The sequence below is a fragment of the Coregonus lavaretus genome (assembly GCF_964263955.1).
Source record: "Coregonus lavaretus genome assembly, chromosome: 2".
Lineage (NCBI taxonomy): Eukaryota > Metazoa > Chordata > Actinopteri > Salmoniformes > Salmonidae > Coregonus > Coregonus lavaretus.
The window spans coordinates 21,563,475-21,575,562 of record NC_139989.1 but is presented as its reverse complement, the minus strand read 5'-3'; the positions used below and the strand labels follow the sequence as shown (position 1 = coordinate 21,575,562).

The 12,088-nt window shown below is 42.0% G+C and overlaps 1 protein-coding gene across 1 annotated transcript in view; it reads left to right on the top strand.

Moving 5' to 3' along the window:
- Positions 1-12,088, top strand: part of LOC311100424 (receptor-type tyrosine-protein phosphatase N2-like) — a gene marked incomplete at both ends in the record, with an annotated part of 320,583 nt that overhangs the window by 120,735 nt on the left and 187,760 nt on the right. Inside the window, 3 exons of the mRNA XM_084141339.1 lie at positions 1,507-1,547; positions 2,200-2,729; positions 6,686-6,772. Of these exons, the coding sequence (XP_083997465.1) occupies positions 1,507-1,547; positions 2,200-2,729; positions 6,686-6,772 (658 nt within the window). The remainder of the gene's footprint in view (positions 1-1,506; positions 1,548-2,199; positions 2,730-6,685; positions 6,773-12,088) is intronic.

Below are 12,088 nucleotides of genomic sequence, written 5' to 3'. Positions count from 1 at the left end.
GAAGGGCACCTATTGGTAGATGGGTAAATGTTTTAAAAAGCAGACATTGAATATCCCTTTGAGCATGGTGAAGTTATTAATTACACTTTGGATGGACACCCAGTCACTACAAAGATACAGGCGTCCTTCCTAACTTAGTTGCCAGAGACGAAGGAAACCGCTCAGGGATTTCACCTTGAGGCCATTGGGGATTTTAAAACAGTTACAGAGTTTAATGGCTGTGATAGTTACTCCACAATACTAACCTAAATGACAGAATGAAAAGAAGGAAGCCTGTACAGAATAAAAGTATTCCAAAACATGCATCCTGTTTGCAATAAGGCACTAAAGTAAAACTGCAAAAAATGTGGCAAAGAAATGTACTTTATGTCCTGAATACAAATCCAACACAACACAGTACCACTGAGTACCACTCTTTATATTTTCAAGCATGGTGGTGGCTGCATCATGTTATGGGTATGCTTGTCATCGGCAAGGACTAGGGAGTTTTTGTGGGATAAAAAGAAATGGAATAGAGCTAAGCACTGGCAATATCCTAGAGGAAAACATGGTTCAGTCTTCTTTCCAACAGACATTGGGAGACAAATTCACCTTTCAGCAGGACTATAACCTAAAACACAAGGCCAAATATACACCGAAGTTGCTTACCAAGACGACATTGAATTTTCCTGAGTGGCCTAGTTACAGTTTTGACTTAAATTGGCTTGAAAATCTATGGCAAGACTTGAAAATGGCTGTCATGAATGCTCAACAACCAACTTGACAGAGCATGAAGAATTTTTAAAATAATAATGTGTAAATATTGTACAATCCAGGTGTGCAAAGCTCTTAGAGACTTACCCAGAAAGACTCACAGCTGTATTCGCTGCCAAAGGTGATTCTAACATGTATTGACTCAGGGGTGTGAATACTTGTGTAAATGAGATATTTCACTTTGTCATTATGGGGTATTGTGTGTAGATGGATGAAAAAATCAATGTAATCAGTTTAATCAATTTTGAATTCAGGCTGTAACTCAACAAAATCTGGAATAAGTCAAGGTGTATGAACACTTTCTGAAGGCACTGTATGAGAAAAGAGACTAGAACGAGGAGCAGAAGCAGGTTGGTACCTCCACTCCCCTCTCTCTGCAAGCTTCAGTCAAGTCTATGGGCCAAATGTCCCCTCCCCTTCCACAATTCAAAGATGCGTACACCTACTAAATCGTGATTTGTCCAAATGACCAGTGGCGAAAAACCAACACACCAGAACATTTGTTGCTCGTATATGTCGCATCAAACAGTCTGTCGACAGACGTTACGATACAATTTATGTTAAGTAGTCTGTTCGCAAGAGATTACAGTCAGACAGACATAAAGGTACACCTGCATTTATCACCAGGGTGAAAGTAAAGCAAAACCTGTGTGGAAATGTTTTGGGTTGTTTGGTTATTAGCTGTAAAGCCTTTAGCCAATAGTAATCTTCTCTTGTCAATGTTTTACCCTCTCACATTCTGATTGTTTACAGGGCAACAGATGGTGGATGCAGACTCTGAGCCAGATGACAAGGTAGGCCTAATTCACATTATTCTCTTCAACAGATACACTGGTTTCAAGGTAGCAACTTAAATGTCCAAGCAAACACTTACTTCAATGAAGTATACTACTGTTGCTAAAAAGTTTAAAGAGGGGTTATTTTAAAGTTATGCAAGCAGATATTCAATATAAAACAGACAAGAATGAAAACTAGTTTTACACTTGCAAAGCTCTTAGAAAACCCTTTTTGAACATTTGCATCTGGTGAATAGACTGATATTCCTTCAGTTGAGATTGGTAATTTACCTTCAAATGTCTTCCATTAGAGATCTAGTTTTATATAGTCCTTTCATCAATGATTGGCAATTTGCAGAGAATTTGCAGAAACATCAAGTTACAGTATGATGTCAAAGAAAAGTAAAGAAAGAGTTGAAGTTGAACTTTCATTGAATTACTTCTACAAACACTAACACTTACTGGAAACTAAAAATTTTTTATACTTAATGTTGTAAAAGGAGGTTCTCTCTTCTTATAAAGCAGAACCCTTGCAGTAAAATAGATAACAGAGTTAGAGCACCCGTGTCCAATTCCTGTGTTGCTATCATAAAAATAGAATCACTAGAACAGGAATTCCCATCCAAGTCAATGGGTCTGTAATTGGTGGACCGGCATTATCCTACCACAGGACCCATTCTTCGTTAGTAAGCTGTTGGAGTACCTCAACATGGACCCCTTCAGTGATGCTTCAGATGCCCAGCTGGAGGTTGGTGATGCTGGTGGTGCTGCAGGCAACCCCTCCATTGAGGGCCAGAGAACAGTGGGTCTTGAGAACGTAAGGAGCAGGACCACACAGGGCCAGGTGCCTGTACCACACCCCTGGGAGGAGAGGAGCATGACTATGGGAGGAGAGGATGGAGCTCCAGACCAGCCAGATGATGGAACCTCAGACCAACCGGTGGATGTCCAGGGTTCTGACTCCCTGGTAGACTCTGAGGTGGAGAGGTGGATCCACGGTACCGAAGCTCCTTCTCCTCCAGCGGCTGAGACAGACCTCCTGGCAGAAGAACCACATAAGAAGAATCTCCTAGCAGAACCACAGAAGGAGGACATGCGACTCCAGGAGGAGGTGGTACACATGGGAGTCAAAGCTTACTCAAAGTCACCGCAAGTGAAAGACCACCACAGCGACTTTGGCTACATCATTACAGACACAGAGTGAGTATGGTGAAGATTATACTTGCTGCTATTTACCAATATACTGTATGTATTTATACTCTCACTTCACAATGACCAGTTATCTCCAACACTATGTGTTTCCTGTTTTTCTCTATTCACCTTATATCATTTTTGATTGTGGGCATACTGTGGACAGTAAAGACCTGAAACAATCTTTGTTGCCTAAATTCAGGCTACTGTTGAAAGACCATATATCTTTCAAAACAACCCTGACATATACAAATGTTTTCTTTTTATAGAGAACTATAGCTGGAAATCCTCAGTGGTGCACTTAAGCACAATAGTTGTGATGATAAGTCCCTAGGTGTGGGTATTACCACGCTGTATAACAGTGTTAATGATGATATGGTGTCAGCAAGGTCAGGGGAGTCAGTCAGACTCACTCTCCTCTCGGCTGAGCCTCACACCACAAGATACATTTCTATCGACTGTGTTTTCGCCCGTGGAGCTTTCTCAAATCCCTTTAATGGCCGTTATCAGGCAGAGTGTCAGAGCGCTGTCCTTCACCTGTTCAACAGCATACCGCTCGCTGTCTTGGGGGCACTCGCCACCGGCCATCCGGGCTTGATGGGCCATATCTCAGAGACCACACCACACACACCTCGCCACACATACCCCACCACACACACACACACCGCATCAGGGGAGACGAGAGGAACAGGTCACCTTCCAGACAGACTTTTCTCTCTCTTCTTCCTCCTCCTCCTTCTCTTCCTCCTCCTCCTTCTCTTCCTCCTCCCCCTCCCCCTCTTCCTCCATCCCCAGCCCGGTGTTGCTGTAGCTAGCAGGGGCCTGCCTGCTGTGGTTTCCAGAGTTTGCTGCAGACATGATGATTGCACAGTTGTTATCCCTACCTCCTTCCCCACCCGCAGTGGGACCAGGCTAACCTGCTTATCTGACAGCTCCTGACATTGTGGAGAGAGAGAGAGAGAGAGAGAGAGAGAGAGAGAGAGAGAGAGAGAGAGAGAGAGAGAGAGAGAGAGAGAGAGAGAGAGAGAGAGAGAGAGAGAGAGAGAGAGAGAGAGAGAGAGAGAGAGAGAGAGAGAGAGAGAGAGAGAGAGAGAGAGAGAGAGAGAGAGAGAGAGAGAGAGAGAGAGAGAGAGAGAGAGAGAGAGAGAGAGAGACCCAACCTAAAAGGGGTCTTTGTCTGTCCCCATAGGAGAATCCTTTGAAGAAGCCTAATTTTTACCTTATTGGTTCCAGGCAGAACCCTTTTGAGTTCCATGTAGAACCCTTTCCACAGAGGGTTCTACATGGAATCCAAAATAGTTCTACCTGGAACCAAAAAGGGTTCTCCTATGAGGACAGCCGACGAACCCTTTTGGAACCCTTTTTTCTAAGAGTGTACCTGAGGATGCACACCAGTTTACATTTACAATTTTGTGTATTGTTATTGGTTGGTCTCTTTTACCCCAATATTGGCTTAGTCTTCCAAGAGTCCTTTAAATCCTTTAAAGGCAAAACATATGACAAAAACAAATGTACTTACAGTACATCATATATTGTGCAGCCTACATACCTACATACAGTACGTACATACCTACATACAGTATGTCATCTTTCACCCCAATGATCTTCATCTAGCCCTGTCATTTCCTGCATACAGAGCATCCTCATGCAGATTGCCTTTGTTTGCCCTGTCTACGTCCCGAATGGCATCCTATTTCCTGTATAGTGCACTTATTATGACCAGGGCGCATAGGGGAATCCATGGGGCCCTGGTCAAGAGTAGTGTACTATGTAGAGAAAAGGTGCCATGTGGGACGCAAACTCTGTTTCCTTGGGCAATTTCCTCTCTGAGTGAGAGAGCAGCCACTGGACTGAGCTCAGATGGAGCATGGCTTTATCATAGAGCCATTACACTTTCACACATCCATTCCATTTTCACATTATTATTCATCTAACTTTGTGTGTGTGTGTGTGTGTGTGAGAGAGAGTGTGTGTGTGTGTGTGAGAGAGAGTGTGAGTGAAGCACGTCCATATGATACAGCCATTACACCTCACGCCGGTTCCATTTGCACCTTATTGTTTGTCTCATTCCTGGAAAATGCAGGTGATTTACCAAGCCTGAAGAGGCACCTGATACCTATTCCCCTGGTGCAAGTGTGTGTGTGTGTGTGTGTGTGTGTGTGTGTGTGTGTGTGTGTGTGTGTGTGTGTGTGTGTGTGTGCGTGTGCGCGTGTGTGTGCGTGCATGTGTCCATGCGTGCACATATATAATGTGTGTGTGTGCACATCTATACTGTGTGTGTGTATGTGTGTGTGTGTGCAAGCTCGTATGTCTTATAATTGTTATTTTATGTACACTACCAGTCAAAAGTTTGGACACACCTACTCATTCAAGGGTTTTTCTTTATTTTTACTATTTTGTACTTTGTAGAATAATAGTGAAGACATCAAAACTATGAAATAACACATATGGAATCATGTAGTAACCAAAAAAGTGTTAAACAAATCAGATATTTTATATTTGAGATTCTTCAAATCGGCACCCTTTGCCTTGATGACAGCTTTGCACACTCTTGGCATTCTCTCAACCAGCTTCATGAGGTAGTCACCTGGAATGCATTTAAATTAACATATGTGCCTTCTTAAAAGTTAATTGGTGGAATTTCTTTCCTTCTTAATGCATTTGAGCCAATCAGTTGTGTTGTGACAAGGTAGGGGGGGGTATACAGAAGATAGCCCTATTTGGTAAAAGACCAAGTCCATATTATGGCAAGAACTGCTCAAATAAGCAAAGCGAAACAACAGTCCATCATTACTTTAAGACATGAAGGTCAGTCAATATGGAACATTTCAAGAACTTTGAAAGTTTCTTCAAGTGCAGTCGCAAAAACCATCAAGCGCTATGATTAAACTGGCTCTCATGAGGACCGCCACAGGAATGGAAGACCCAGAGTTACCTCTGCTGTACAGGATAAGTTTCCAGCCTCAAATAAATGTTCATGTAACAGACACATCTCAACATCAACTGTTCAGAGGAGACTGTGTGAATCAGGCCTTCATGGTCAAATTGCTGCAAAGAAACCACTACTAAAAGACACCAATAAGAAGAAGAGACTTGCTTGGGCCAAGAAACATGAGCAATGGACATTAGACCGGTGGAAATGTGTCCTTTGGTCTGGAGTCCAACTTGGAGGTTTTTGGTTCCTACCGCCGTGGCTTTGTGAGACGCGGTGTGGGTGAAAGGATGATCTTTGCTGGTGACACTGTCTGTGATTTATTTAGAATTCAAGGCACACTTAACCAGCATGGCTACCACAGCATTCTGCAGCGATACGCCATCCCATCTGGTTTGGGCTTAGTGGGACTATCATTTGTTTTTCAACAAGACAATGACCCAACACACCTCCAGGCTGTGTAAGGGCTATTTTACCAAGAAGGAGAGTGATGGAGTGCTGCATCAGATGACCTGGCCTCCACAATCCCCCGACCTCAACCCAATTGAGATGGTTTGGGATGAGTCGGACGGCAGCGTGAAGGAAAAGCAGCCAATGAGTGCTCAGCATATGTGGGAACTCCTTCAAGACTGTTGGAAAAGCTTTCCAGGTGAAGCTGGTTGAGAGAATACCAAGAGTGTGTAAAGCTGTCATCAAGGCAAAGGGTGGCTTTTTGAAGAATCTCAAATATAAATTATATTTTGATTTGTTTAACACTTTTTTGGTTACTACATGATTCCATATGTGTTATTTCATAGTTTTGATGTCTTCACTATTATTCTACAATTTAGAAAATAATACAAATATAGAAAAACGCTGGAATGAGTAGGTGTGTCCAAACTTTTGACTGGTACTGTACATGTCGGTGAGATGTGAAAACCCAGCCATGCTAATTAATAGGGCTGGTTGTTGCCGGTTCTGTGACTGGTTGGTTGTATAGCAATATGAAGGAGCATCATCTCTGATAACCTGCTCTCTCTGTCTGTCCTCCCAGCTCCCTCACCTCTGACCAGGGCTTGGACATGATGGAACGTCTGGGTCGGCGGGTCAACCTCCACGTGACCGACCTTCTCCACCTCTCGTAGGTATTACAGGACACAAACATGCAGTAACGCAGACATAAGGCTGTGGCGTTCTTGGAATTTGAGGTTACCGTAATTGGCCATGTACACGGTCACCGACATAGCCAGGTTGGAGAGGATGGGTGCATTGTCCATTTGACACAACATTAGGGCATTATAGGCCTCAGAGCCAGAACAACCTTGTCGACTGCCGTTGAATATTTTTTTACTAGTCAGACACATCCAACCTTTTTTAAAAAAGAAAACAGATGTATTTATTTACTAGCAAGCAATGAAACGTGCATTGTATAAAAGAAAGTCCACGCATCAAATAATTTTTTTACGGAAGTGCCATAGCCTATAGTGCTCTACACCCCCGCGCATCTAGCATATTAGCTGCTTGAGCATCAAAGGAAAGGTGGAAAAAGGAGCAGATGTAGAAAGTTTAATAGACAGACTGTTGGATTATTTTTTTCTTATAATCATTTGTAAACACTCCTGCTATTAGGTAAAGTTCATCTAAATGAAACTAAAGTTAATAATAATAATTATTATAATGTAGGCCTATCTAAACTGTTATTTTATTTTCATGACAGTCTTCACCCATAACTGTCAGTTACACGGTTATTCAATTACCATCACAGCCCTATGAACACACACACCTTTTGTTTTTGTTGTTGTTGTTGTTGTTGTTGTTGTTGTTGTTGTTGTTGATGAGTGGGACTGGAAGGTATTGTCAACATAACAGTCTAAACCAGGGGTGTCAAACTCCTCCCTTATACTTGATTGATCAATAAAGGCCATTGATTGGTTAGGAACTTCCCTCATCTGGTTGTCTAGGTCTTAAAGGGGCTATCTGCAGTTTAAACAATAACAAAGCAGCCACTCCAACACTTTGATAAATAGCTCAGGGATGGGGCTGGAGAAATGTAACCACTCAAATTCATAGAGGGAGCTATGGGTAAAAGGACTGACCATCCATGAGATCTAAATGATAGTTTTAACCATGTTTTGAAGCTGTGTTTGTTAACAGTGACATTGTTTACATTACATCCATTGGAGTAAAACAAGCTTATATTTTGGTTTCTGATGGGGTAAGACAGATTCACTAAGCTCATGAGGCATTTATAAGTTATATTCTTCTAGAATCAATGGCTATATATAATTACTTCAATGTCCAAAAATGGATGTAGCAACTGTAGATTGCTACGTATTGAAATGAAATCTCAAAGACCAGCAGACACGGCCCTCCAGGAATTAGGTTTGACATCCCTGGTCTAAACTAAAAGACCATTTAAAATTCAGAAGAGGAATGTTTTTTTGTGATGTTTAAAAAAAACTATAATGTGAGCTTAGGGAACAGATTGAAGGTTGTCCAGCACTCCAGAAACACTAAGTACTGTGTGTGTGGAGCTGCCCCTGCAGTGCTGTAGCGGAGTGTGTAGGCGTTGGTTGTTATTCTGACCTTTGTGTGTGTTTGACTTCCTCTGGGGAGAGAAATCAGCTCTAATTACCTCCACATATAGGATGCATCCTAAATGGCACCCTATTCCCTATATAGGATCCATAGGGCTCTGGTCAAAAGCAGTGCACTATATAGAGAATAGGGTGCCATTGGGGACAACCATATTCTGATGTCTCTATTGGATTCACATCGCTGCATTGTTGTTGTCGATGACTCTAAACACATTTAAAAAACAGTCATGTTTCCTAACAATATGCTCTTTGTTGTGAAAAGACTTGAGAAACACACACACAAGTACATAAGCATGCAAGTGCACACACACACACACACAGAATCCCGCTGCAGAGCGATAGCAGTGTTAATGTATTAATGACATGGTGAACCATCCTTGAACCCAGCTAGTTTCTCATGGTAGTTCTATGGATATCCTGCTGGAACCAGACCATGTAGGAGGCAGACGAGACGTGTAAAAACTGAGTCTGACAAGCCTTTCAAGCCCCTAAACAAGGACAGGGGACGTCTGGGTGCTTCTCGTACAACACTAGCATATGCTTAGATGCCAGAGGTGCAAACAGTAGGCTTTGTTTCTATGGACACCTACTGCTATTCAGGTGCTTAGTTCCATTATTTGGAGGTAAAGATGACATATTATCATTGTGGCTCAGTTGGTAGAGCAAAGGGCTTGCATTGCCAAGAATCATGGGTTCGATTCATGCTCGTGCCACCCATTTGAAAGATTCACGCTGGGGCCACCCATATGAAAAATGTATGCACGCATGACTGTACGTTGCTTTGGATAAAAGAGGCTGCTTAATGGCATACAGTATTTTGTAATATATTTGATTTTAGTGATAGGACAAACTAGGCAAACCCACCAAATGAGATATTAACCAAAGAAACAGTTTCAACTGCAAATCATTCAAAATTGCTCAACAAACTTGCCAATGACTCATGAGGGATGAGCATTATGAGTCATGCATCTCTGTCCAGACCGGCTCTATTATGCCACACCGAGCTGATAGCTAGCTCTTACGTATTCTGTTCCAGGAGACCGATATACAGAGATACAGATGGCTGCTAATGTATCCTTTGTCTGCTCTGTTTTTCCCTCCTTTTGGACTAAATGTGCTGTGCTAGAAGCGTATTTATGGAGAAATGATGGGCATTTGTTCGCGGATGATGCAAGCCAGAGCTCATTGTGTTTTTCTCCAGTATGCTCAGCTGGTGAGACTATGAAAGCACCCGTCTCGATGTGAACCAACTGTCTGCTAGTGAGGGTCAGAACACACTGACACCCCAATGCGTCCCAAATGGCACCATATTCCCTAAATAGTGCAGAGGGCTCTAGTCAAAAGCAGTGCACTGGGTCGTTCCACCAATTCGGTGCCTTTGGTGAAGTGTAACTTGGTCCCAAAAACGTTTGATTTCGTCTAATTTTAACATTCTTTCATAAAGAGAACATGTTCAACTTCATAAAAAACATGTTTTCCCATCTCAAGTTAAATAAATAAAAATACTTTAGTAAGTGCCTATTAAGTGCCAAATAAAATCCCCTTGTGACAGGGGGAATGGAAGCTTGTTGTGTGCAACAGGGAGGGGCAATTGAATACAAGCTTCACATTTGTTAAATGCCCACACGAGAATAAATCCACTTTTTCTAGGTGAAAGACAATGGCCAGAGCTTGCCCATGATGTTGCACAACGATTTAAGTCAGTAAGTCATAGCTTTAGTCAAAGTATGTAATATTTGGGCTTGAAGTAACAAATCCAAACTGCCCACTTTGTGCAAATCCGTGTGAATCCACTTTTGCCTGTGATATGACATACAAATTATTAGTTTCATTTCAGGGCATAAAAAAAAAATATATATATATTTATTTTACACCCACCAGCATGGCAAAGTTATTCCTCTTTGAGACTGAGATGAGCCAAACAGCCTTGTGTCCACTTGGCCGCCTGAGCCATGAAGCAAATTAAAATAAGGGGTGCAAACTTATGTTTTTGCAGCTCCACTTTTCCCCCCCAGAAAATGATCATAATCCATTGGATAATTTGTACATTTTTATTTTTACTTAAATCAATGCTTATGACAAATCCAGCTCCAGAACCAGCCATAGAATATGGTGTAGTAAAAAAAAAGAAGAGCAACAACAAATAACATTAGCTAGCTAGATAAGGTTGGCATGCTAGCTAGCTACACTGACAGTTGTCAGTGCTCTATTTGTGGATGTTTATCAACTCCACATGAAAATTCCCACACCCACTAAGTAGCCTTTGTCATTCTTTGGAGGTGGAACCTAAACGTGCATTTCCTCTCTAGGACAGGAAATTATGTTGAAATAGTGGGCAGGGTCCTTTAAAACATTTCTAGCCTGTCTTATAACAGTTGACGTGTTTTGCTGGACCCGCTCAGTTTTCCACCACAAACTACCATAAAATGGCCAAAAAGACTGGAACCAGCTCAACTGCTTTTACACTATAAGTTGACCATAGGCAGCGCGTGAGTTTCAAGTTTGGGGAAACTAATGTTCACCATAAAAATGCACCTTTATAATAAAGCATTCAATGCATCATCGCATTTGCAGACTTACTGTATGTAAGATAGCCTACTACAGTATTTGCAATGTGATGAGTAGATTTGATAATCATAATTTAGGCTAATAATATAATTCAATCACTGTTCGCAAAAAATACCGTTCAATGCATGGCTGAGCGCGTATAGCGTAGAGTAATGTAGGCCTAGGCTATATCAGATACGTTTCTTTCTTTGCACAGGAAAAATGTTGCCTTTTTTAAACACATTACATGCAATTCTACTACACTTTATGTGACTGGAGACATTAGCAGAATCTTTTTTAATACGACAAATTACAGGTTAGCCTGCTCTGCTGACACTGACAAACAGATCAATAAAAACAACGTTGTCTGATCCATATAATAGGCCTACGAGAAGGGGAGACACAAATAGAATATGATCTAAACTGCAGGAGGAAATTATTGTCCAAAAACAAACTTTTAAGTGGGACTGACCCAACAATGATAAAGAGGATATACAGTGCATTCGGAAAGTATTCAGATTCCTTGACTTTTTCTACATTTTGTTACGTTACAGCCTTATTCTAAAATTGATATGTTCTCCGCTGGTGCCAATAAGATAGGCTATACTGTTGTTAGCTCAATTCAATTGAGAATTTTGATAAACTAAAAGACAGATTAGAGTATTTTCATTGTCTTCTCTTTACAGCAATAGCATTTGCTTTCCAAACTATGTTTTCCCACGATTGTATTTTGAAATATTGCGATATGCATGGCTGGGCCTCTCTACTTTCCACTCAACAATCATATATTTGGTATTTGCCTAGCGAACTGCCCAAATTGCGCACGCTATCTTTCCTTCCGACAGAAGGTTTTCACCAACAACGAATAAGGCAGGAGAAGTTCCACCGCCATTCATTTTCAACGAGGGCACGCAGAGAAATGTGCAGGGGATTGTGAGCAGTGAGAACCCTGCTAGCGGAACAGTAGAGTTCTGCTCTACTTTATGCAAATTTCAAGCGAAGGGTTGTCAAGAGGAGGCGCAGCCTCTGGTCAAAACCCACTGTGACATTTACATTACAGTCATTTAGCAGACGCTCTTATCCAGAGTGACTTACAGTTAGTGAGTGCATACATTATTATTATTTTTTTTCATACTGGCCCCCCGTGGGAATCAAACCCACAACCCTGGCGTTGCAAACGCCATGCTCTACCAACTGAGCTACATCCCTGCCGGCCATTCCCTCCCCTACCCTGGGCCAATTGTGCGCCATTCCCTCCCCTACCCTGGGCCAACCGGTCGCGGCCGGCTACGACAGAGCCTGGATTCGAACCA